This window comes from Megascapheus bottae, chromosome 3 (assembly GCF_031878675.1).
Source record: "Megascapheus bottae isolate mThoBot1 chromosome 3, mThoBot2.hap1, whole genome shotgun sequence".
Lineage (NCBI taxonomy): Eukaryota > Metazoa > Chordata > Mammalia > Rodentia > Geomyidae > Megascapheus > Megascapheus bottae.
In genome coordinates this window covers 32899559-32926445 of record NC_143511.1, presented here as the reverse complement: position 1 = coordinate 32926445, position 26887 = coordinate 32899559, and the positions used below count along the sequence as shown (strand labels likewise).

At 49.7% G+C, this 26887-nt stretch overlaps 1 protein-coding gene across 1 annotated transcript in view; it reads left to right on the top strand.

Moving 5' to 3' along the window:
- Sdk1 (sidekick cell adhesion molecule 1) overlaps positions 1-26887 on the top strand; it is an 803720-nt gene that overhangs the window by 759332 nt on the left and 17501 nt on the right. The window contains exons 39-43 of the mRNA XM_090329832.1: positions 6493-6654; positions 7369-7494; positions 17231-17395; positions 20770-20907; positions 24847-24967. Coding sequence (XP_090185958.1) covers positions 6493-6654; positions 7369-7494; positions 17231-17395; positions 20770-20907; positions 24847-24967 — 712 coding nt within the window. The remainder of the gene's footprint in view (positions 1-6492; positions 6655-7368; positions 7495-17230; positions 17396-20769; positions 20908-24846; positions 24968-26887) is intronic.

The following is a 26887-nucleotide window of genomic DNA, read 5'->3' as shown; positions in this document are numbered from 1 at the left end:
TCCAGGGCCCAGGGCAGGTGACCAGGGAGACACAACAGAGAATTCCCAGAGACCTTGTGATACATTCCACCCAGGCCCCACACCTTCCCCAACACATCCACACAGGCATGCGCACACACGCACACACACACACACACACACACACACACACACACACACACCAGTGGGTTCATGTCACACCTGAGTCCAGGTCACACACACCATTTGAAGGACAACACAAACTACATCCGTTCACCTAGGAGAAATTATGAAAACCACAGCTAGTCCGTTCCTGTTCAGAGCCATTATGAGTTCTTCAAGTTGGCAGCTGCCTGTCCCACAGGCCAGGCTCACAGGGTCACAGGCTCCCCTGGGGCCTGCAGGCCTGGCTCTTTGTGCTGCTGTCTGGGCAGGGAGCTCTGGGAATCAGTGGGAACTTCCACACCATAGGAGACACATTGCAGACAGCCCTGTGATCTCTGCTCAGGCACTTCAGCGCCTGGGTTTCTATAAAAGAACACCCCAGCATTCCGGGCTGGAGAGTGACCCCATGCTGCTGAGTGTGGCCAGGATTTCTGTTTCTGCCTCTGTAGGAAAGTCAGAGCATGTGGAAGGCCCATGTTCCCGGGACTCAGCCCACTCGTGGCTATCTGCAGAGTCTGTGGACACAGCCCAGCACAGTGACGGGCCTGGCTGGCCCCATGCTGCATACAGAACACTTGTTAGCTTTCTGTGGAGCCTTTCACAGGCAGAAAAACTAGGCTGAGCCCCCTTCATTCCTGCACCCCACACCTGCAACTTGACAAGTAAGAGGGGTGGGAACCGAACCCAGTGGGCCAGTTGCAACGTGGAGATGTGGGCTGCCAAGGTGTCAGGTAGGGGGAGATGTCAGAGGTTCTCATGTTTCTGAATGGTGAAGGTGAGCAGAGAGACAGGCTCCACGGAGGATTCCTGTAGGCATCTCATATTCTAGACTCATGGCTGGCTGCACAGCCGGGTGTGGCTTTTGTCCCTGCAGGGTGACAACAGGTGCGATCACAGGCCATTTTCGCCCGTGTTCACAAGTGCTAAGACCAGCTGTCACCAGCACTGAGAGAGCAGGCTCCCTCCTTCTGTCCTTCCCCCTCAATATCCCTGGCTTCTGTGCCCAGTGCTTTGTGCATGGGAATGGAGCAGGAGGGGGCGAGCTCAAACCATCCAGACCCCTGGATGTGTTGCCTGATCCCGGCTTCCTGTGCAGGCCTCTCAGCTGATCCCACAGCTCTGGTTGCAAAAAGGGCCCAGCCAGGCACCACAGCTTTGGTACTCAGCTCCAGGGCTCCCGGCCTCCTCCACTCCAGCCTCCACACGCCACACCTCCATCTCTGCTCCAGCCGGCCGCGAGGCTACCTGCTTGGCCTCAGATAACAGGCCATGGGCTGGCTTGAGACAGAGGCCACAAACCAACTCCCAGCACTTGCTGGGTACCTGCAACCCACAGGCGGCATCCCTGCCCACCACTGAGGGTAGCAGTTTTTTTCTCCATCTGACCACTTGCCTGCATAGACAGATGCTTTTGCTAGAATCCTGGCAGAATGAGGCCAGGGCCTGTCTTGGATAAAGGAAGATCAGCCAACAGAAGACCAGTGACAGTCTGGGACCAATGGGTCCAGCAACAGTGTGTCTGCTGCATGAGGGTGAGCCCTGCCTGCTCCTGCAGCACCCACCCCAGGGTGCAGCGGCTTTAGCATCACCCTGGTGCTCACACCTCCTTAACCCTGAAGGGTCCCTCAGGGTCTCTCCCCACGCTTACTGTCAGTCTTGTTCAGGTCTGGAATTGCCATTGTGACTCCGCTAGTGATCAAATACACTTGTGCAGTGCCAGATGCAGTGGGCATGCCTGTAATCCCAGCACTTAGGATATACGTTCCTCCCTCTCAAAAGAAACAGAACAAGCCAACCTCAACGCATCAGCACGTCGTCGTCGTCCCACTGGTCCTCCCACCTAGCCACCGCCCAGATATACCTGAGCACCCTACAGGCGCCCTGTCACCCACAGGGGACCCACTTCTCCAGTGAAGACTGGCCAAATGATGCAGTCACTGGGGCTGAGCCCAGCCAGGATCCCCCCAAGCAGAGGTCTGCTCAGCAGAGCACGAGCCCAAGTGAATGGCGGCCTTTCCCAGCACCTGGGTTTGACACAGTTTGACAGCCAGCCATGTGTATGTGAAGCTGAGAACAAGCGCACATGGACTCTGCAGATTGCACAGCTCTGCTTATGTGATGCATCCAACAATAATAGCTGAATGGGTTCCTTACCACAGACCTGGCTTCCAGCTCAGCCTTGCTCACTCTCCAGAGAGACACATCCACTCAGAACAGATAGGAAGCCAGGACTACAGAGATCAGGTACCATGCCCGGCATCACACTAGAACAGACAGCAGGTTGATTTTGAGATCTTCCATTCCGAGCAGTCCCTGCTTCCTGCCTCTGCGAATCTACAGAGAAACAGTTGGGGCCAGAATGGCATGCAGGAAATGCCTGACCTCTGGGTTGAGGATACAGAGGATGCCAATGCTTTTCTTGATGCTGTGGAGTAGTTGAGAAATGTTAGAACTCAGGGTAGGCGAGGGTCAGGGGCATGGACCAGAGATAATGATAGCCCAAACCCAGAAGGCTCTCTGAACCTCCCGGAGTTCAACTTGCCTGACCTCCCTGCTGCCTGACTCAGCCTCTGCAGTCCTTGTTCTCTATGCCAAGGCCAGCCACTGCCCAGCTGCCACGGGCTCTGGCTCCCTGAGACTGCCCTAGTGTGTGTCCCATGGCCAGGCACAGTGAGGTGCACCCTCTCCCCACTCCCTGCTGGATTCTAGGTTTTCCAACAAGAAACTGGGGAAGAATAACTGTCTCCCTCAGGGTTTATGGTGCTTCTGAATACTGCTCTGCCACACAATTGCAAACATAAAGAAAACATCAGGCATCTTTTGGGGGGACTAGAATTATCTTCACTGTCTGGGATAATGATGGTTTTTTTGGTGAAGATTGCTAAGGATAGGAGAGGGGTGTGTGTGTGTGTGTGTGTGTGTGCGTGTGAGAGAGAGAGAGAGAAAGAGAGGGGGGAGAGAGGGAGAGAGAGGGGGGGGGAGGGAGAGAGAGAAAGAGAGAGAGAGAGAGAGAAAGAGAGAGAGCTGTTATAAGCTCCAACTGTGTTCTGGAGACAGAATCTTTAAAATGCTGTAAATGTGGTTTAAAAAGAAGAAGAAAAGAGAAATCACTCAGCACTTTCTCCTACAAGTGACTGCTGGTGAGATACTCAGACTGGTTTTCCTGACAGCTACTAACCAACGAGGCCAGGGGAAGGAGAGAGCATGGCCCGTACCCCTGGGGTCTCTCCATTGGCAAGCCAGTCTTCCCTCATCCTGTGTGCAGAACCAAGTCCACGGTGATCCCCTGACCAGTCTCCATCACTACAGAGCACCCCATGAAAGTCCCTGGAGCACTACAGCACTAGAGCACACTCCACTGGGAGCACCAGCCATCAGTACTACCCCAGAGGGAGCACTATCATTCAGAATACCACATAACTGGAGCACTGCCACAGGACGCAAGCCCCATGGGGCCTAGAAGCCCATGCCGCCTGGAGCCCAGAGCCTTGGAGCACTGAACCAGATTCTTGAGAATGTGATTGTTATGTTTTTAAAAATGTTTTAAACAGTAGTATTTTATGGGATTGCACCCTGAGGCTTCATAGTGCAGGGCATGGTTTAAAAATTGACTAAATAAATAAAATTCTGACACACTTGAGATGGCAGAAAGGCCAGGCTGGCTGTACCTCCTGGTGGGATCGAATTTATAAAATCTGTACGTGGGTTTGTTTTTGCTCCAGGGAGAATGAAGGCAGAGAAGAGTTGCCAGCAGAATAACTTTACATCTGGCAGAACCCAGCTTGATTGTGGCTGGCAGTCACTACAGAACTGGTCACCCTATAACTTCTTTCTCAAACAGGCTGTGAGGCTGAGGTCAGGATCCCTGGGCAGAAATAGAAAAAAAAAATATATGGAGGGAAGTAGCCCCAAGCCAGACATCCGTGGCTCATGCCAGTAATCCTAGCTACTCAAGTTACTGAGATTTGTAGAGTGCAATTTGAAGCCAGCTCAGACAGGATAATCAATATGACTCTTTATCTCCAATTAACCATTAAAAAGGACAGAAGTAAGCTGAGTGTGATTCACGCCTGTAATCCTAACTACTCTGGAGGATGAGATCAGAGGATCTCAGTACAAAGCCAGCCCAGGCACTAAAAAGTCCATGAGACTCTTATCTCCAATTAATCACCAGAAAACCAGCAGTAGCACTGTGGCTCAAGGGCTAGGGTAGTAGCCTTGAGCTGAAGAGCCCAGGGACAATACCCGGGGGGCACGGGGGGGTGGGGGGGGAGTGAGGCTGTAGCTCATGTGGTAGAGTACTAGCCTTCAACAAAGAAACCAAGCAACAGCACCTAGGACCATCTGGCTCCAGTCATTCACACTTGTAATTCTAGCCACTCTTGATGCTGAGACTGGAGGAAAGGGGTTGTACATCTAGCTGTGTCTGGGCCCAGGACGGGAGACACAGTGCACAGCTGCAGTGTTTCCCACTCCTAATGCCCAGGCAGGTGTGGAACACAGCATTTGCTCACACTCCTGAAAGTACCTGACAAGGAGCCTTCCTTTGAGTGATCCTGTAGTTGACAATTAATTTAGCTTCTTTAAAAAAAAAATCAGGGTCAGGAGTTTCGCCTAGTGGTAGAGTGCTTGCCTAGCATGCATGATAGACCCGGGTTCGAGTCCTCGGTACCAGAAAAAAAGCCGGAAGTGGTGCTGAGGCTCAAGTGGTAGAGCTCTAGCCTTGAGAAAGCCCAAGGACAGTGCTCAGGCCCTGAGCTCAAGCCCAGGACTGGCAAAAAAAAAAAATATATATATATATATGTATATACATATACATATACATGTACATATATACACATATATATGTATATATATATATATATGTTAAAGTCCAGAAAGCAACAATTCGTAGGTTCACTGCTAAAGCTTGAACTCAGCACCTGGCACTCTTGACCTGGCACTCTTGCTTAGCTCTTACACTCATAGTTGGTGCTCTACCACTTCAACCAGTCCCCCTCATCCAGCTTTTTGTACTGGTTAATTGGAAATGGAGTCTCATGGACTTTTACTGCCCAACTGGCTTAGAAATGTGACTCTCAAGGTCTCCACCTTGTAAGTAGCTATGATTACAGGCATGGGCTAGCCACGTTGGCCGGTGTATAAGTGTTAAGCCATGCGCCGTTGTGAGTAGTGATGACTGAACATGGATCCGCTGTTTCACACAGGTTGGACTCATGTCTTGCTTCAGCACGCCACGCACCAGCTAGTCACCTAGACCAGACTCAGTTACCCCATTCAGCATAGAAATACAGGCTGTGTGCTGGTCAGCTTATTTCCCTTCAGAACAGGCCCAAAGTTCAACAGCTCCAGGCCCTGAGCAAGCAAGCTCGTGCAGCAGACCATGCTGCAAGGACCTGGGACATGGCCCAGGATTCCAGGCATACCCTGTGGTCCCGAGCCATGTGCCCCTCAAGTCAGTCCCTCCAGTAGCGAACTCAGCCAGCCACACGTGTACATCATACTCTTGGTGATGTACTTGCTGGAGAGACTTGTCCCTCTCGCTGTCATTCTGAGAATCAAGGCTAGACTGTGGAAGCAACAGAAGCATCATCGCCCATGTCCATGCTTGCAGGCCCACAGATGATGTGCTCTAGTTATCTGAGTCCAACCATCCATGAGTCAGCCAGCCTGATGAAGCTGCCCACCCGTCCTGGAGGGAGCCAGCCACCTGTTAACTAGATCAGATGTCTTCCTGTATTGTTTCCAGAGCCTTCTTTCCTTCCTGGCTGAGTCAGGAGGCTGGCATTGACACAGGACTTTGTAGGGCTCTGAAAACTAGTCCTGGGGACAGACAGGGGCAGCCCCTCCCTGCAGCGCCTCGGGGGCCGGGTTGTTCCTGCTGTGCCCACTCAGGTCTGCAGCCTCATGGGCTTTCTTTTCTTGATTTCTTTTTTCCCTTTCTTAGTACTTATCAAGCTTAGGTTCTAATTACATTTATCTGGGTTGAAAATTGGCCATGATCGCCACTTAAACTCCTCGTAATTGTTAAAAAAAAAAAAAACTTTCTTCTCTTGTTATAAAAAAACAGATGGAGCCAGATGCTGGTGGTTCACGCTGTCCTCCTAGCTACTCAAGAGTCTGAGATCTGAGGATCATGGTTCGTAGTCAGCGTAGGCAGGAGAGAGTCTGTGAGACTCTTATTCCAGTTGTCCACCAAAAAAGCTTGAGCTATGGCTCAAATGGTAGAGTGCTGGCCTTGAGCAAAAGAGCTAAGGGCCAGGACACACACACACACACACACACACACACACACACACACACACACACACACATCCAATACTTAACTCCTTGTTGTAGCTCCGCCCTCACCCTCTGTTTTCCTTCCAGGGGTGAGCAAGGTAGTCACGGTGGATGTGAAGGGGAACTGGCAGCGCTGGCTAAAGGTGCGGGACCTCACCAAGGGAGTGGCTTATTTCTTCCGCGTCCAAGCTCGAACCATCACCTATGGACCCCAGCTCCAAGCCAATGTCACAGCCGGGCCAGCCGAGGGTAAGGAAGTGGGGCTCCTCACATGACACAGAGTGACACTTGGGCTTAGAACTTGCCTGCCCTCTCCGCTGAGCAGTGTGGCTGCAGCCACCCAGGCATGTGAATGCCCCCAGGCTTCAAGTTCTTAGTTGTTAAGCATGTAAAATTTCCATGTGTCTTCTGAGAAGCAGTCTTTGAGGTGGGGGAGTAAGAGGGAGCTGGAGGCATGGCTGAGGTCATAAAGTACCAGCCAATGAGTTAAACAGTAGCAATGAGCAAATTTAATTTTTGAAGTGAAAGACAGTGTTTGTACAAGTCAATAGAAGGCCTCACCGAGCCACTGGTCACACATGAACAACAGAATGATCTTTGGAGGGGACACCACTGGGGATGGGGCCCTGTGCCCTCCTTGTCTCTTTGCCTTCTCTGATCCTATGGATCAAATATGGTGCTGCTCTCCTGTGATCCCAGCTACTGAGGAAGTAGAGCTAGGAGGATCATGGTTTCAAGCCTGGCCCGGGAAAAGTGCAATACCCTCTCTGGAAAATGAACTAAAACAGAAAGAGATGGAGGTGTGGCTCACGTGGTTGAACACCTGCCTAGCAGGAACAAGTCCCAGACAGTTCCTAGTACTGTCTAAAAGGAAGAAAAAACGAAAGATGAAACCTGTTGGAGCCTGAGGGTCAGGTCCCTGAAGGCCAGTTGTCGACTCTCTCTTCTCTTTTTATTTTGCAGGGTCCCCAGGGTCACCTAGAGATATCATGATCACCAAATCCTCCTCTGAGCTGACGCTGCAGTGGACAGAGGGGAATGCTGGCAACACGCCCACCACTGGCTATGTCATCGAGGCCAGACCCTCAGGTAGGGGCAGCTGCCCTTGGCACTGGGCTCCCACCCAGCCTCCAGATCAGCACAGGCCAGGCTGTGTGGTCTCAGCCAAGCCAAAGTCAATGGCCCAGGAGTTTCAGGGTCATAGCCTCTTGGCCTCCGTCTCCCCACATCTCCCCACATCTCCCCACAGGGGTGAGGGAGGACCTGTGGCCAAGGAGAATTTGGTGGTCCCCTCTCCTCTTCAGTCTCCAAAAGCACAGTGGTGCTGTTAACCTGATGCTGGAGCCATGCCAGTATTGTCCTCAGGAACAGGTAGGTGAGGATGGAGGCTGCTTACTGACATTTCAGCCCCTCAGGAAGTGTCAGGTGTGTGTTCAGGTGCTGAGACAGGGCCCAATGCCAGCAGCCTGTGGTGGAAATAGGAAACCGACAGACAAATCCACTCCTGTAGCTTTTAGTCTTCAGAAACCAGGTCTCAGATCCCACCTAGCCACACAGAATCATCTATACCCCTCCTTCCAGCTTCGTAAAGCACCCACTTGCTTTATTCCCACGTAGTAATCACTCATAGTAATGGGATTAAGTATGGTAGTTTTATACATGTATATAGTGTGCATTGATCAAATACCAGCACGTCTCTGGCTCCCTCTCCTCTGCCTCCTCCCCATCCACACCACCCTCTCTGTCCCTCCCTCTCCTCCTCCCCCACTTCCCCTCCCCAGTCCCTAGGAATCACGACTCTACCTTCAGGTTGACTTCTGTTAAGTTTACACGCTTGAGAGAAGATACACAGTACTTGTTTTTCTGGGTCCTGATATATTCATTTTATGTGTTCTCCATTTCCATCCATTCTGCAGCAATTAACAGAATTTCATTTTTTCTTATGATTGGATCATACTGCTGACGCATGTGTGGCACAGGTTGTCTTGGTCTGGTATGGCAGCTGATTGCCTGCCAGCTGGGTCCATGGTGCTAGAAACAGGTTAGGAAGCTTGTGCTGGGCAACTCTGTCAAACTTGCCAAATGGCTTCTTTTCATCTGACTGCCTTTGCCAAGATGACACATGAAAACCCTGCAGGGCTGTGCAACTGAGCAGCTCCAGAGGACTGAGTCCCCATGCCACAACTGGCATTGCTGTGGACCCATTACTCTTTGGGGAATGGTGAGAGCCTGGGGTTCCCTTCCTACCCCTTCTTACAATGGATGGGACTGTGCAGTGATTTCAAAGTGAGAAGTCTGAGAATTGAGAATCACAAATGGGCTCATCCAGGTCAGTTGAGGGCACCAATGTATGATGTCACCAGCCACACTTCCTGACCTCAGCACTAAAGGCCTATGGCTTCAGCTCTGGGCTCTCCAAGATGAGTAAGGGCTCTGTTCTTAGGCCTGTAGGAAGGGCATGGCTAGGATGGCCTGGCATGCCCTTAGGCCTCTCCCTGACCTTCTGCACTCAGTGGGGTGACACTGCAGGTGGAAACTCACCCCTGGAGGGCTCAAGCATGACAAAATGCAGACCTGGAAGATGTCTGTCTTCCTCAGTGGCACTGCTGGTTTTGTGTCTAGTGTATCACTGGACACCAGAAAGCAACTGCCAGCTCTTTCTCCTCTTGTTAGCTGAACCCCAGCGGGCTGCTGGCCCCAAGGTCTTCCATGTGAAGTCAAGGAAGATGCACCCCTCCCCGCCCCGCTTGTGGCTCAGGTCAGTGGCAGCACACAGTGGAATGCACCGGCCTTTTATGGATTGTCAATATTTAAACACCTTGCTGGGCCCTAGGGGCTCCGAATCTCAGCTGTCATCTATTTCAGGCCTCATTACACAGAACATTAAATGCTGTAACTTCTCATTTTCTCCACTAAAGCTCTCCGGAAAGACAATCCACAGGCAGGGGAGTGGCTTATGGAGGGTGTTAGGGGCCTGAGTTGTCAGGAAAAATAATGCTCACAGGGTATGGTGCCAAGTCCCCTGTGGGCACCCAGGGGGCACAGAGTCACATGGGATGGAGAAACCCCACGATCCACTTGTGGTCTGCTTGACCTATTATCACCCCATCCAGACATACCGTCACCTGGCCTTCCGGAGATGACACACACACACTGATGCTGGCCCATTACCAGACATGGCCCTTGAGCTGGAGCTGGGGCATCCGCTGTGAGCTCTCCCTCTTCAATGCCCATCCTCATTTTCACCCTGCAGAGTCTGCCAGAGAGCCCCCTTGGCTGCCATGTTCTGGGGCCATAAACCTAAGCAGTAACTAATGAATTGAGGATCCGACCAAGACACAGAGCCATCTTGTTCCTGGAGATGGTGGTTGCTGGATATGGATAATTTGACTTCTACCAGGACAGCCAGCCCACACTCTCCTTTCTCTGGTTATCCACAAGTCATTCCACAATCCTGTCATCAGAGCTCTCCCAAAGGCAATCCCAGCTATGCAATGGACAGATGGGGGTGATTTATTTACACAAATGCTTCTGAGGCATTTTACTGTGTGGATCACGGGGCCTAATTTACATATTTACACAATAGACTGGAATGGCACTAAAGGAACTATAAATATACTTTCCTCTCCAAAGCAGCCATGAAATACATATTTAGGACGCATGCAAGGCAGAACATTGCATTGCTTTTTTTGCAGATGATGCTGCTAAGCCAGAGAGTGAAGGATTGGGCCTGTCTGTTGCCAGTCCTCCTGGGAGTGTGTCTGGTCCCTCCCACTCACTCTGCTCATATCCAGTCTTTGGCATTGGGAGTATTCAGTGGAAGTAGAAAGAAAATCAGTATTTTTTAAGCAGGCATGGTAGTGCATACTTGTAATCTCAGTACTCAAGAGACAGAAGCAAGGGAATAAAGTTTGAGCCTATATGGTAAGACTATCTTTCAAGAAAGAAAGAAAGAAAGAAAGAAAGAAAGAAAGAAAGAAAGAAAGAAAGAAAGAAAGAGTAAGAGAGAGAGAGAAAGAGAGAGAGAGAATAAGAGACTAGGAGTTTGGCCTAGTGCTTGTCTAGAATGCATGAAGACCTGGGTTTGATTCCTCAGTGCCACATATACATAAAAAGCCAGAAGTGGAGCTGTGGCCCAAGTAGCAGAGCTGAGAAAGCCCAAGGATAGTGCTCAGGCCCTGAATTCAAGCTCCAGGACTGGCAAAAAATGAAAAAAACAGAAAGAATAAAATCTGTATTTCCCCTTTTCCTTGTCCCCTGCCTGAAGAGTTAATATTCACAAAAGGTCCCAAAGTCACAGCCAAGGCTCTGCCTCAAGCCGTTGCCTTTACTTGGCTCTTGTTTTTCTCATGGCCATTTGGCCTGCATCAGCCGCTTCAGCATGAAAACCTGCATTGCAGGCTGCCTCTTACCTTGAACAAGAACCAGATAGAAGGCATTTTTATTAGGAGTTGCATTTAGCCCTCATGGTTAAGCTTCGCCTGTTCCACTTAAATTCCTCCCCTAGCTTGGCCATTTATACAGGGAGAAATAGCAGCATTTAAGAAATAAACAGCTGACAGCCTTCCATTTGCTCAGAGCTCCAGGCTGACAGTCAGGTTGTTGGCTGTGTGAGTTAGCGGAACCAGAAATCTCGAGCAGTGAATGACAGTTTCATTCAGCATGGAGACCCTGTTTAATTATCTGTGAAATCAAACTTTTGTATTGGCATGGCGTGTGCCCTGATACCTGCGGCGTGCAGCTTGGTCCTGGGCATTGGGGGGATTCATCTAGCGACACCCCAGACCTGCTGCTCTGGGCTTTGTCTCGGTTCAGGAAAGAGGTAATTGTGACTCCAGGCTTGTCAGGACAGAGCCTGGAACAGATGTGCCTCTTCCCTTGGGGCAGGGCTGGCCTTGAGAATGGAAAGCTGACTCACTCTGTCCACTGCCAACCAGACTATCTCCAGTGGCAAAGCTCGTTTGTACCAGAAGAAATGTCTGTGTTCTGATGGCTTCACTCTCAACCCGCCTCCCTCCCAAGGCTGAAGTGACAGTGGCCCTCTCTGAGGAATGTTTGCAGAGTCTATGACTCCCCAGCTTTCTGAGGACCTCAGGTGGAATTTTTCTGACAGCGTCTCGGTGATGAAAGTCTGGGAAAGCTCTCCTTTCAGTGGCCAGGAAGGGAGGGACAATGGGACTCGAGCTCCTTGTACATTGCATGGACCTCCCAACTTTCCAGGACATCAAGAGGATGCTAGTCCAGTCTGGAGGTAGACCTCAACCAGGAAGTTTAGCAATCAGAAACCAGGAATCAGTCAGCCACCCAGACGATCAGTCACCCAGGAATCAGCCAGCAAAGGGTTAATCATGTAGGGATCAGTCAGTTAGGGATTACCTAGAGATCATACAAGGATCGGTCATCCAGAGATCCGTCACCTGAGGACCAGTCACTGATGGATTCGTCACCCAGAGGATCAATCTCCAGGGATCACCAAATCATTCAAGGCTCTGTCATCCAGGATCAACCATTCAGGGATCAATCATCTGGGGATCAGTCACCTAAGGTTTAATTATCAGAGGACTAGCCACCAAGGGATCAGTTATCCAGACATCTGTCAGCCTCAGATCAGTCACCTAGGGGTCATCCCGGAATCAGTCATCCAGGACCTATCACTTAGGACAATCATTCAGAGATCCATGATCTGAGGATCAATCATTCCTGGATCAGTCACCCAGGGATCATTCAGAGGTCATCCATGGATCTGTCACCCAGGATCAATCACGCAGGAACCAGTCATCCAGAGATCAATCATCTAGGGAGCAGTCAACTAAGGATTACTTATCAGAGGATCAGCCACCAAGGAATCAGTTATCCAGGGGTCAGTCAGCCTGGGATCAGTCACCCAGGAGTCATCCAGGATTGGTCACCTGAGCACAATCATTCAGAGATCCATGACCTCATTCATGGATCAGTCACCCAGACATCATTCAGAGGTCATCCATGGATCTGTCATCCAGCATCAGTCACTCAGGAATCAGTCATCCAGAGATCTATCACTTGAGGGTCATTCATGGGTCAGTCACTCAGCCATCCACCATCCAGAGTACAGTCAGTCAGGGATCAATCACATAAGGAAAGATCATAGAAAATCAGCAGCCCAGGCCTTAGCTGGAGATCTGGCTCTGCATGCAGTGATGGTGCTTGCAGCCAAGTCCTGACTTTCTCAAGGTGGTGATGCAGGGGCTAGCTGAGCAGGAGAGGAAGCAAGCTGCGCTCCGCCACCATCTCAGCAGGCCAGGTGCTCCAGAGCACGCTGTCGGCACTGGCTGCTCAGGATGCGTTTTTCCCTTGTGGAAAGGAGATGGTCCTGCCGACCTCTCCGGTGTTGATTGAGACAGAAAGTCCAGGCACTAGGGAATCTTCCTGGTGCGTGGAAAATCAGTTGCACAAATCTCATTATTGCTAATAGTTCTGTAATGTTATTTTTCCTGCTAATTTGTAAAGTTACTTTTCTCCCTCATTGATTTATTGAGATATTTAACAGCATAATACAAATGAGAAAAACAATCCACAGTTGAGAAACAGAGCGCCTACTCTGGCGGCTGCCAGGTTTCCCACCCCTTTACCCACTCGTGATCGTGGTGTAAATATTATTATGGATAAATAGCCCAGTGAATTACAACTGGAGTATAAAATGCTGAATATGCTAATTTGGGGAAGCCAGAATTAAGCAGAATAAAAATGTGAACATTTTCTTCCGTTCACTCAGAAAGAAATGATCTTGGTATGACTTTGCCCTCCCATGTTTGAGTGCAAATGGATTGCCAAATAAATCGTTTGATGTTAAGATTCTATATCAATATTTTTTTAATTTTTTTAAAAAGCACCCAGTTCCTGGAACTATGACAGAGTGCTTAAAATAAAATGTGGCCTAAAGAAAATGTGGCCTGTGGGGGATGATAGAGGACAACCCCTCACCCCAAGCAGGAACGCATTAGAGAAGCAGCAATGCAGGCGAAATTACATTCCACACCCCAAACATGGAGAGCACCAGACCCCAGACCACTGAGAGAATCTTCTAGACAGTGGGTGCCTCATTTCAGTGGGTTTAAACAACACCAGTTTGCAAGTCAGTATTATTTTTGTCTTTTAATGCTTTTACAACATTAATTTTTTGGGGGAGGGGGTGGTCTGCTGGCTGTAGGACTTGAACTCAGGGCCTGGGCACTGTTCCTAAGCTGTTTTGCTCAAAACTAGCAATCTACCACTCTGAGTCACAGCTCTACTTCCAGTTTTTGAGTTGTTGATCGGAGATAAGTCTTGCAGGGACTTTTCTGACCAGACTGGCTTTGAACCACGATCCTCAGATCTCAGCATCCTGAGTAGCTAAGATAACAGACATGAGACATCAGCATCCAACATTAAATTATCTTTTTTTGCCAGTCCTGTGACTTGAACTCAGGGCCTAGGCACTGTCCTTGAGCTTTCTCAAGACTAACACTCTACCACTTGAGCCACAGCACCACTTCTGGCTTTTTTCTATGTATGTGGTACTGAGGGATCAAACCCAGGCTTCCTGTATGCTAAGTGAGGCCATGCTCCTGGCTTGAACTCAGGTCCTGGGAGTTGTCCCTGAGCCTCTTTGTGCTCAAAGCTAGTGCTCTACTACTTGCACCACAATGTCATTTCTTTTTTTCTCTCTTTTTTTTTTGGGGGGGGGCCAGTCCTGGGGCTTGAACTCAGAGCCTGGGCACTGTCCTTGGACAATTTTTACCCAAGGCTAGTGTTCTGCCACTTGAGCCACAGCAACACTTCTGGCTTTTTCTGTATATGTGGTACTGATGAATGGAACCCAGGGCTTCATGCATGCTTAGCAAGCACTCTACCACTAGCCTGCGCTCCCGGATCCCTAAATTATCTTTTTAAGAAGGAAAAAACACTCCATAGTTGCTTCAACACTTAAAACCCTTTGAATCAATGACTTGTTCAGTTGTAATAAGCACTATGTAAATGATAGTGGTTAGTGGTTACTAAGGCCCTGAGAGAGGACATGGAATGAGAAGATTGGTGGGTGGGCGGATGGGTAGGTAGATGATGGATGAGTGAATGGGTGAGTAGATGATTGGATGGGTAGATAAGTGAATGAATAAATTAATTGGTGGGGGGTCAGGAGCATGGTCTAGTGGTAGATTGCTCACCTAGCATACAGAGAGGCAGAGATATAAGGATCATGCATGGTTCAAAGCTAGCCTAGGCAAGAAAGTCCGTAAGACTCATCTCCAATTGGAAGTAGAGCTATAACTCAAGTAGTATAACACCTGCCTTTAGTGAAAAAGCTGACACTGAGCAAGCCCTCAGTTCAAGCCCCATTACTAGCGCGCACACACACACACACACACACACACACACACACACACACACAAGTGGATGGATGAATGGATAAGAGGATAGAAGGGTGGATGAATGTGAGGAAGAAAGGGAGGGAGGGTGGAAGGGAGAAGAGTGCTAATATTTATTGAACTCTTAAAAAACCCAAGAGCTTTTTGTGACTATGACAAGCCCGTGAATGTGACCCCCATGGAGGAAGAGACATAAAGGGGTGCACACGCCAGCCTGCTCCCAGTGTTTTTATGCAAAACTCAGAGACATATACCACTTCAACAGCCAGTCTGTGTGCAAACTTGAATATTTTAGGGAAGGGGCAGCACTTAGGTTATGACTTGCCGCTTCGACGTTAATCCTGGTGATAAGTGTGTTGCTGAGAAATGACTGTAAGTGTAAATGTTTTGTCTTCATTCCTCAATGTTCTCCCTCTCTGCCTGTGCCTTTAAAATCATTCCCAGCTACTCCTTCATTAACCTATACCTATAAGGATATCCATCAGGGCAAACTCTTAAGTCCTTTGCAAACAGAGTCTTCTGCCAGGCAAATTTCCTCTTGTTTACGGTGGACTTACCTGTCCCTGTGCTCCTGCTGAGGTGTGGGATCTGAGCCTCTCACGTTGCCCTCAGGCCCCATAAAGCTGTCAGTGCATGCTCATGCATATTCAGATGGCTCTTCCTTCCCCACGATTCCCACTTTTGAAAGTCTCACATACCTGTGACTATAAAAGAAAATATAATTTGTGAAGGATTGCTACTTCAAATGAACACTTTGGGCTCAGAGCCTACCTTTTAGCTAACAGCCTCCTCGGGGAGTAAATTTATACTTGATTTTACAAACACTCCTGTCGTGCTTACTATGTGTGAAACACTGCTATAAGCACTATGTAAACAAAAAACACGTTTAATTCTCAAAGCAAACCTACACTATAGAAGCTTTTTTGTCACCACCACGCTGCCGAGGAGGCACAGAGAGGTTGAGGACTCTGCCTGAGCTCACATTGCTCTTGAGTCCAGTGGCTCTGCACCACTCTACTGTATTCAGAATACACTCTGTGTATTCTGTCTGGTCCATAGCCAGTATGTTTTATTGTTGATGATGATGGTGTTTTTATTCGCTTGCTCCGTTGACCTGATCTAAATAAAGCTGCACAATAGACAGGTTTATTTTCTTTAACGTATTGTCAGGGTTCATGCATGTTGTGACATGTCACGGTCAAAATAGCCTTCTTCCTTTATAAGCCTGTGTCATGTTCCATTGTGAGCATAGTCCATGTTTCAGTTTGTCCACCGGTGAATACTTAGGTTGTTTCCACGTCTCAACTATTATGAATTATGTGCTACGAACACAGATGTGCAAGTATGTGTTTAAAATTACATATATGTGTAAATATATACATGCACATATTCAGATTATGACTGAAGTCAAGAATCCAATGTATATCCTACAGAAGAGTGAGAAGGGCTGGGAGTGTGGCTTCGTGTTAGAATGCTTGCCTAGTATGCACAAAGCCCTGGGTTCAATTCCTCAGTACCACATATACAGAAAAGGCCAGAAATGGTGCTTTGGCTCAAATGGTAGAGTACTAGCCTTGAGAAAGCCCAAGGACAGTGCTCAGATGCTGAGTTCAAGCCCCAGGACTGGCCAAAAAATAAAAGAGTAAGGATAGGGGTGGGCAGGGAAGGGTGGGTGGGAATGCTGGGTGGGTGACATTGTTCAAGATATAGTATTCATCAACTTTGTTAAATGACAACTCCTTTGTACAACTACTTAAATATAATAAAAATAATAAAATAAAATGAAATAAAAATAATACAGGGTTGGAAGTTTGGCCTAATGGTAAGAGTGTTTGCCTAGCAGGCACAAAAACTCAGGTTTAATTCTTCTATACCACATACATAGAAAAAAGCCAGAAGCAGTGCTGTGGCTCAAGTGGTAGAGCTCTAGCCTTGAGAAAACCCAATGACAGTGCTCACGCCCTGAGTCCAAGCCCAGGACTGGCAAATAATAATAATAATAACTACTACTACTACTATTATTATTACTATTATTATTATTATTACGGCCAAGTGCCAATAGCTCTTAACTACAATCCTAGCTGCTCAGAAGGCAATGCTCTGAGAATCAAGATTCAGAGCCAGTCTGGGCAGGAAAATCGGTGAGATCTTATCTCCAATGAACAACAACAACAAAACAGAAGTGGAGATGTGACTCAAATCAAGTGTCAGGCTTGCGTAAAAAAATCTTGAGAGTATGAGGCCCTGAATTCAAGTCCCAGTCCCAGCACAAAATGGCGGGGGCGGGGGAGGGAGGACTACTCCTGACGAGCACAGTGGCCACACCAGTTTTCCCAGCCCTTAGAGAGGCCAGCCTCACAAAGTGAACAAGGACGCAAGCTCAGGTTGTGGACTGGTATCTGGGAGGAGAACAGACCTGACCTCTGGTGTGCTTCCCTTTGCAGATGAAGGTTTATGGGACATGTTTGTGAAGGACATTCCCCAGAGTGCTACTTCCTACACCGTCAGCCTGGACAAGCTCCGGCAAGGGGTGACATATGAGTTTCGGGTGGTGGCTGTGAACAAGGCTGGCTACGGGGAGCCCAGCAGCCCCTCCACGGCGGTGTCAGGTAGGGGCCCTTCCAGGGCACTAGAGGGAAGCAGCCTGTTTTTCTATATGAAGAAGGGGTAATTAGGCCCAGGTGTCCATACACCCATCTACCCACCCATTTATCCATCTATCCATCCATCCATCTATCCATCCATCCATCCATCCATCTATCCATCCATTCATCCATCCACCCATTTATCCACCCACCCCCATCCATCCGCTCTCCATGCACTGGTGCATCAGTAAGAGGAACGGGCAGGTGCTGAGCTTTGGCCAGTCTCTCCTAAGTCTCTGAGTTGCTAGGGAAGCAACACGGGGTGGGGGTTTTGGGGGTGGAGGAGTATGGTTAGGGGGTCTCTGCAGTGCAGCACCAGTGCCTAAAAGAAGCCAGACACCAGAGTTAACACCAGCCTCACCTGTGACGACCCCTCACAGGCAGGTTAGGGGTCCCTTCACCTTGTGATTTTTACTTTAGATCTTTATTTTTTATGGAATCCAAGGCATGTGCTGCACAGTGTGAGGCCAGCATTGTCCCAGCCAGCAGAGCCCATGGCCTGTGTCAGCTCACTCACCCTCCCCAGAACAAGCATGGCCCCAGGACCCATGAAGGAGCAAGCCGGGCCCCTGTGTCTTATGGGGGCAAACAGTGGAGGGGCCTGGAGGTCACTGGGGCCTAGGGGACCCCATGGCTGGGGATGGGAGTGGACTGGATGAGGGAACCAGCTGTGTCTCCTGCCTTGGCTCTGTGCGGCTGAGCTACTCACTGCCTTTGCTGAAATCAGAACAGCCTTTCCCTGACAGAGGTTGAGGGGAAAGGGTGAGGTCGATGAGTGATCACCATATCCTGGTCTAAGAGCACCTGTGGATTGTAGGGCTATGAGAAAAAGAACCAGGGACCACTTGAGGTTATAACACGTGAGAATTAAAAAAGAAAAACAGAACTGACAGCCAATGGTGCATGCCTGTAATCCTAGCTACTCAAGAGTTTGAAATCTGAGGATTACAGTTCAAAGCCAGCCAAGGCAAGAAAGTCCATGAGACTCCTCAGAAATCCCAAAGTAGTGCTGTGGCTCAAGTGAAAGAGCAACAACCTTGAGTGAAAAAGCCAAAGGACAGCATCCAGGCTCTGAGTTCAAGTCCCAGTACCAAGAAAGAGAGGGGAGGGGAGAGGAAGACAGGGAATAAGGGGAGGGAGAGAGAGAAAAAAAGGGGGAGAATGTGGCTAATGATAGAGTGCTCGCCTAGCATGTATGAAGCCCTGGGTTCAATTCCTCAGTACCACATCCGCAGAAAAAGCTGGAGTGCTATGGCTCAAGTGGTAGAGCATGCTAGCCTTGAGAAAGCTCAAGGACAGTGCCCAGGCCATGAGTTCAAGCCCCAGGCTGGCAGAAGAGGGAGTGGGGTGGAGAGGAACAGATGGAAAGAAGGAATAAAGGAAGAAATAAAGACAAAAAAATTGAGGTGACATTATCCAAAAATAAATATACTCATTACCCAACTTATGAAATTATAACCCTTCTGTATATCACCTTTATAATAATTAAAAATCTTGTAAGAAAAGAATTAGAGCCAGTGCCCATGGCTCATACCTGTAATCCTAGCTACTCAGGAGGCTGAGATCTGAGGATTGAGATTCAAAGCCAGCCCAGGCACTAAAGTCCATGAAACTCTTATCTCCAATTAACCACTAGAAAACCAGAAGTGGCACTGTGGCTCAGGGGATAGGGTGGTAGCCTTGAGCTGAAGAGCTCAGGGACAACACCCAGACCCAGAATTCAAGCCCCATGACTGTCAAAGGCGGGGGAGGGAATCAGAAAAAACAACAGCAATACTCATTTACCTCGTTTTTATTAAAAATGTAAACATGCCCCAAAGGATACAGAATATGGTCAAGAGCCCCCAGCTCACACCTCCCCAGATCATTCGGTGAAGAATCACCTTACCAGGTTCAGTGTGGAAAAGGCACGTGAAGCCGTTCCAGAGCCACGTGACTGTGTCCACAGGCACAGCCGATAGCAAAGTACACCAGTGGTCATGTCCTCCCCCTCTCAGGCATCATGCCCTGGCACTTCTGTGAGGTCTTGCATCAGAGCTGCCCCTGGCTGCCCTGTCATCTGCAGACTGCTTATTACACTCTTGGCAGTGCCAGCCTTCATTACCTCCTGGCCCTGCCTCAGGCCGCAGCCGTGCCACAGAGGTCCTGCCGTGTCCCAAGCAGCCCACAGGACAGGTCCACGGCCAGGCCTGCTTCTGTGCCCTCTAGGGTGGGAGGGGGTGGCAGCTGGGATATGTCAGCCTTATTAGATGAAATATGGAAGACACAGCCTGCAAACCCACTTCTATCTCCTAGATTCAAAATACTATCATCATCTAAGAACCCTGTGGTGTAACATTATCCAAAGCCAATTTCCCCCGTGGTCCCCGGGGGCTCACATTCTTTATCCATCAGGTGAGATGGTTAGCACCAGGTAGCTGCATTGTCTGTGGTTTGGGCAGCTGAGGCAGCCTCTGGGCTTTGCCTGTGAGAGGCCCCCACCCCGCCCTGCCAGAACCAGCTCCTCCACATGAAGCTCCTGAAAAGCACAGAGGAGACCCCAGGACTACCTGGACACCCACTGAGAAGCTATTTCCCATTTTCCTGTTCTTTCTAAAGAGAATAAAAGCGAAGGAAGAGTCTGCTTTTGCCAAAGCAGCTTTTACATGAAACCTTTTTCCAAACCCAGTTTTGCTCAAGGCACAAAATAAATAAAGCCCAGGTCTGCCTTTAAGGGGCTGTGGTCTGATAGAGGAGCCCAACAGGCAGACAGCAGGCAGCCCTGGGGATTCCCTGCAGGGTGACCACTGAGCTGCGTGGCATCCCAGGGCTTCTGCAGCCCCAGACCAGCTCAAACAAAAGCTTGAGATCCTATCTGAAAAGCAAACTAAAGCAAAGAGAATGACTGGAGATATGGCTCAAGTGACATACTGGTTGCCTACTTGGCACAGCACCCTGAGTTCAATCCCCAGTACTGCAAAAGGAGGGGCTGGGTAGGAGCTTAGCCTTCGCCCCATCACTAAGGAGGGGGCACTGGAAGATGCTGTGAGCATGAACTCGTGTCCTTAGCAGGTCCCTGGTGGTGGTGCAGGGTGGGTGTGAGGCGCCAACCCGCTGGCTGCTGCAGTGTGGGTATGACTTGGTGAAGGTGAGTGGGCACGGGGCTGGCTGGGGAAGGCCTGGAAGGGCTTACGTCTTTCCAGGCAGGATGCCGACAGATAGGCAAGGCCAGGACCAGGGCCAGGATGTATAGGCCACTGGGCTCAGAGGAGGCCTGAGCTGACTGTGCAGAAAAAGTTGGAGTGGGGAGAGGCATCCCAGTCCCGCCCCCCTCAGCGGACCTGTGGTCTTTCCTGCAGCCCAAGTGGAGGCCCGGTTCTACGAGGAGTGGTGGTTCCTGCTGGTGATGGCGCTGTCCAGCCTGCTCATTCTCCTGCTCGTGGTGTTCGCCCTGGTCCTGCACGGGCAGCACAAGAAGTACAAGAACTGCGGCGCAGGTATGGCGGGAAAAGAAAGCCAAGGCCATGTGTGTCCCTCCCCGAGACAGTCGGGGAGTGAGCTGGCTCCTGCCGGGCACACTCACGTTAGCTGTGGGTCTTGGAGTCACTGGAATCTCTGAGACCCCACTCCTCCTCCACACCCTGATGCAGAGCCACTCGTGTTTTAAACGCAATCAGACAGAAGGAGCATCAAGCAGAAGAAATATCATGCCAGCCACTCCGGTGCTAATACCCCAAAGCCCCTCCTCAGGTATTTGGGGGTGCCCCATAGAGTGTGGCAGCCTTATGATGGTGCTCACCACACAGCCTCACACCTGGCAGAGGTCAGGGTAAACAGCCGCTCCCCAAATCCCCATCATTAGAGAAGTGAACAACATAGAAACGCTCCTGTGCTGCTCAGAAGCAGCCAGCACAGCACCCGCTGTGGTGAAGAACAGACAGGGAAGGTGTGTGAGGAAGCTGAGCCCGAGGTTCTGTGCTGTGGCCACACTCGGGAGTTTTCTCAGGTTTCCAGGTCAGCTGGCTGGCTGGATTTATAGAAAGACAGCTTCCTCCCCCCCCCACATACACACATTCACCACCCTCCCACCTCCCCAACCCCGCCAAGGCCCTGTTGAAGATGCTAGCTCTTCTGGCCCTGTGGAGTGCCAGCAAGATAGGGTCCCCCCATCCACTGAAGAGTTAGCAAAAACGCCTGACCGTTCACTCTGGTATAGTGTTCAGTAATTCACCCCTCGAAGAAAGGATTTATCCTTTTTTTTCCCTGTATAAATTCACTTCTAACAAGTGTTCATAAAATCACATTTTATTCCTATGGGATTTGTAATGTATGAATGGCATGTCATTTCACTGAGTTAATACCATTACAGAATACTGTGTGTGGTGCATAGGAAATCTCTCTGCTTCCAGCCTCTGTTTCTCTATCTGAGGAGAGAGGGGGAGAGAGAGAGAGAGAGAGAGAGAGAGAGAGAGAGAGAGAGAGAGAGAGAGAGAGAGAGAGAGAGAGAGAGAGAGGAGGGAGGGAGGGAGGGAGGGAGGGAGGGAGGGAGGGAGGGAGGGAGGGAGGGAGCGAGAGAGAGAGAGGGAGGGAGGGAGGGAGGGAGAGAGAGAGAGAGAGAGACACGGAGGGAGAGAGAGAGAGAGAGAGAGAGAGAGAGAGAGAGAGAGAGAGAGAGAGAGAGAGAGAGACGGAGGGAGGGAGGGAGAAGAAGGAAGGAAAGAAAGAAGAAAAGAAGGAAGGAAAAGAAACTTGAAAAGACAGACCTGACCCACCACTGCCGGCACCAGCGTCACCTGGAGTATTCAGTGAGCCTCATAACTGAAGCTGGTAGGGTAGCACGCCGGCCTTCCCATAAGCCCCTGTGGGTCCCCTTCTGTTCATCCCCAGGCCCTGGTCTTCCAGGTTAAATTGCTTTTGACTCTGTTTCCCACCTGCCTGCACCCACTGCCCACACACATGCCCCACCAGGCAGGGTCATCTCCCACTCAGGGCCCGGTGTCTGCCTGCTGTGGTTGAAGAGCAGCACAGTCTGGAGGTGTGTGGCGGGGCTGGATCCCCATCAGAGAGGCATGGGTGGGAGGTTGACACTCCCGGACTCTGTCCCAGGGGCCCTGAATGGTAAGGATTATAGGTCTTGAAGTCCTGCCCTCCAAGAGCATCTTGTCCAATAAGGAGAGAAAACAGGCAGTAACATGGACAGGTTGGGGGGTAACATCAGTGTGGAGGACACAGAGGAAGGGGCAGTGGGGGGAAGCCAAAAAAGGAGCCCTCTGGTCATGAGACATTTGCTGTTCTCTCTCTCTCTCTCTCTCTCTCTCTCTCTCTCTCTCTCTCTCTCGTGTGTGTGTGTGTGTGTGTGTGTGTGTGGTGTGTGTGTGTGTGTGTGTGTGTGTGTTGGTCATGGGGCTTGAACTCTGGGCCTGGGCGCTGTCCATGAGCTCTTCAGCTCAAGGCTACTGCCCTACCCCTTGAGCCACAGTGCTACTTCTGGTTTTCTAGAGGTTAATTGGAGATAAGAGTCTCATGGACTTTAGTGCCCAGACTGGCTTTGAACTGTGATCCTCAGGGGGCCGGGAGTTTGGCCTAGTGGTAGAGTGCTTGCCTGGCATGCACGAAGACCCGGGTTCGATTCCTCCCTACCACATACATAGAAAAAAGCTGGAAATGGTGCTGAGGCTGGAGTAGAGCTCTAGCCTTGAGAAAGTCCAAGGACAGTGCTCAGGCCCTGAGCTCAAGCCCAGGACTAGCAAAAAAAAAAAAAGGTGAAAATGAACTGTGATCCTCAGCCCTCAGCCTCCTGAGTAGCTAGGATTACAGGCGTGAGCCACTGCACCCGGCTTCTTTTTCCTTTTCCTTTTTCTTTTTCTATTGGTTGTAGGGCTTGAACTCAGGGCCTGGGCTCTGTCCCCAAGCTTCTTTGACTCATGGCTAACACTTGAGTCACAGCACCACTTCTGATTTTTTCTGTGTATGTGGTATTGAGAAATCAAACCTAGGGCTTCATGCATGGTAGGCAAGCACTCTACCACTAAGCCACACTTCCGGGCCTCTAATCTATTATCTCTTGGTAACAAATGCCACTGGCGGTGAGGAACAGGAAGGAGAGCCTTTCGCAGTCACGTGGGGTGTCTGCTGACAGTCAGAGGCCAGGCAGACCATCACTTGCAGAGAGAGAAAGCATGCCAGGGACCTGGGCAAATTGGCTTTTGGAGCGGATCTGCACTGCTGACCACTAGGCATGCTCTATTAACAGCCCGATGGAATGGCCCCTCACTAAGCCACAGCCATCTGACCACCCCATGAACTTCCCACCCCACCCCTCCTCCTGCGGGCTCATCATGGGGGTGGAATTTCAATGTGGGTCTCCCAGGGGACTCACCAGATGCAGCCCCAGCCACATCTGAGCTGGGATCTGAGGACCCTGAGCAAAGGGAGAGGCTTTCAGACATCATGGAGAATCCCACTCAGGACAAGGCCTCCAAGCAGAAATGACTATGGCATGAAATGGCATCGGGCTGGGGTGCACAGGGAAGTCTGAGCTGAGGGGTGAGCCTGAGGACGGGGCCTCCCTCTCCAGAGGATTTGCCTTCTTCAGCTCATCTGCTAATTTGGGATTTTTTTTTTAATTCATTGTTTGGTTTGGGGGGGAGGGTGGAACTCAGGGCATTGGCACTATCCTTGAGCTTGTTTTTTGTTTTGTTTTGTTTCTGTACCACTTGAGCCATAGTTCCACTTCCAGTTTTCTGATGGTTAATTGAAAGTAAGAGTCTCCAGAGACTTTCCTATCTGGACAGGCTTTGAACCATGATCCTCAGATCTTAGCCTTCTGAGTAGCTAGGATGACAGGCGTGAGCCACCAACACCCAGTATAGTGTTTTTATAAATTTACTTCTTTAATAAGCTTACAATTCAGTGGTGGATTCAGAGAGCTATATACACTGTCACCACTGTCCATCTAGGGACATTTTAGTCACCTATTCAAAAAGGCACCTTTTGTTCACCTGTTACACCCACATAAATTTGCCTTTTCACTTCTTGTTTTGTTCCATGGTGGTAAATTTTTTTATCTTGAAATTTATTAAGTATTTGGCTTCCCTGGTGTTTAGTAAGTATATGCATTCAGATCACGTTTTCATAAAATATTGGCAAGAATACTAGAGTTTGGTGCAAAAGAAACACTGAACCGGACTCACACCTGTAATCTTAGCTACTCAGGAGGCTGAGATCTAAGAACAGAGTTCAAAGCCAGCCCCAGCAGGAAAGGTTGTGAGACTGTTATCTCCAATCTAACCAGCAAAAAGCTGGATGTGGAGCTGTGGTTCAAGTAGTGTCAGCTAGAGAAAAAGCTTAGGGACCCAGGCCCAGAGTTCAAGCCCCAATAAGTGTGCCCACATACACAGAAATGTTAATACTGTCATTTGGTGCACTTGCTCTAGGTAAGAGCATCTCCAACATGGAAGAATCTGTGACCCTGGACAATGGAGGGTTTGCTGCCTTGGAGCTCAATAGTCGCCACCTCAATGTCAAGAGCACTTTCTCCAAGAAGAACGGGACCAGGTAGGAGGCCGTGACAGGCCATGGCAGGCTGAGCCAGCCTGGGTAGGTATGGCTGTGGACTGCCCCCAGGCCTGCCTAGAACCCCTGACTCCCCCAGTGTACCTCCCACCCAACCCCACCAGGAAACTTTGAGTCTGGGGGCAGGGGCCCCAATGGCAGGCAGCTTCAGAAAACCCTGGAATGCATCCAGAGTTGACCAGGCATGTAGACAAGAATGATTCCCCGGGGCCTGATAGCTGATGCCTGTGATTCCAATACCACAGGGCTCTTGAGGTAGTCCCAGACCAGCCAGACTTCTGTCTCAAAAAACAGTACAAGAAAGGGCACTGTTTCCTACCAAAGCTTTGCTTCTCTGCCCTTTCTCAGTTTCACCAGGAAGGAAAACTTCCCCTGACCCACTCAAATCCATCACCTGCCTTTACACCCACCAACCCCAAGATTCTGGGAGGGAGGATAGTAGTCTGAACTACTGAGGATACTTTCCCAAAGAAGGGGCACTTGGAAGACCCTCAAGGGGCTCTCCTCTCCAGGCTCATGTTCATACTATTTGTGAACAAACATGGGGAATCCAGACCACCAGAACCCTGCAGGACAAATGTCTCCATTCTCCTACACTGTCCTTACAACTTAGCGTGGCAAGCCTGCCCCTGGACCCCACACTGCCCCGTTCCCTCCTGCTGGGGAGCTCAAAATCATTTGAAGGATACTGAGATCCTGAACTGACTGAGCTAATCTCCATCACTGGAGAAGGCAGGTCACACGCCCAAGCAAAATAAGCTGCAAACCCCAATTTGCCTTCCTTAGGACTAGAGGTAGGGGCTAGTAGAGCTCTGGTCATGTCTTCTAGTGCCCCTTGTCTGTGGAGGGGCTTTTCCTCCTGTGTCTTGGAAACATGAAAAGGCAAACACAGACCCAGGCATGGTGAAACACACCTGCGATCCTAGTGACATGGAAGATGGAAATGGGAGGATCATGGTTTGAGGCCAGCCCAGGAAAAACTAGAAAGTTTGCAACATACCAGCCAGACACTGGTGGCTCACACCTGTAATTCTAGCTACTCAGGAGGCTGAGATCTGAGGATCAAAATGCAAAGCCAGCCTGGACGGGAAAGTCCATGAGACTCCTATCTCTAATTAACCACCAAAAGCAAGAAATGGAGCTGTGGCTGGGGCATGAGCCTTGAGGGGGGGAAAAAAACCTCAGGATAGCACCACATCCTGAATTCAAATCCTTGGAATGGCACCAGAAAAAGAAAATTAGCAACACCCCATCTCAAAAAATAAGCCTGGTGTATTGGAGTATTCTTGTAATCTCAGCTACACAGGATGCTGAGTGAGGGAGAAAGACCACAATCCAAGGCCACCAGGGTGGAGGGCAAAGTAAGAAAACTAAAGCAAATGAAACTAGGAGTATAAAAAATAGAAAGCAGGAAGTGGTGCTGTGGCTCAAGGGGTAGAGTGCTAGCCTTGAGCTGAAGAGCTCTGGGACAGCAGAGTTCAAGCCCCATGACCCACAAAAATAAAATTAAAAAAATAAAAAAATAAAGCTGGGTTCAGTGGCTCACGCCTGTAATCCTAGCTACTCAGGAAGCTGAGATCCGAGGATCAAGGTTCAAAGCCAGTCCAGCACTAAAAACAGAAGACTCTCATCTCCTATTAACCATTAGAAAATGGGAAGTGGGGCTGTGGTTCAAGGGTAAGGCGGTGTCCTTAAGCTGAAGCGCTCAGAGACAATGCCCAGACCAGGCAAAAACCCATGACCCACAAAAGTAAAATAAATTGAACTGAAGAGCTCAGGGACAGCACCCAGGCCAAGTTCAAGCCCCATGACCCACAAAATAAATAAATAAATTATAAATATAAATTAAAAAGCAATCACATAATTGCAAGCAAGAGGGATTTGTTGCAGACAGTTTTTTTT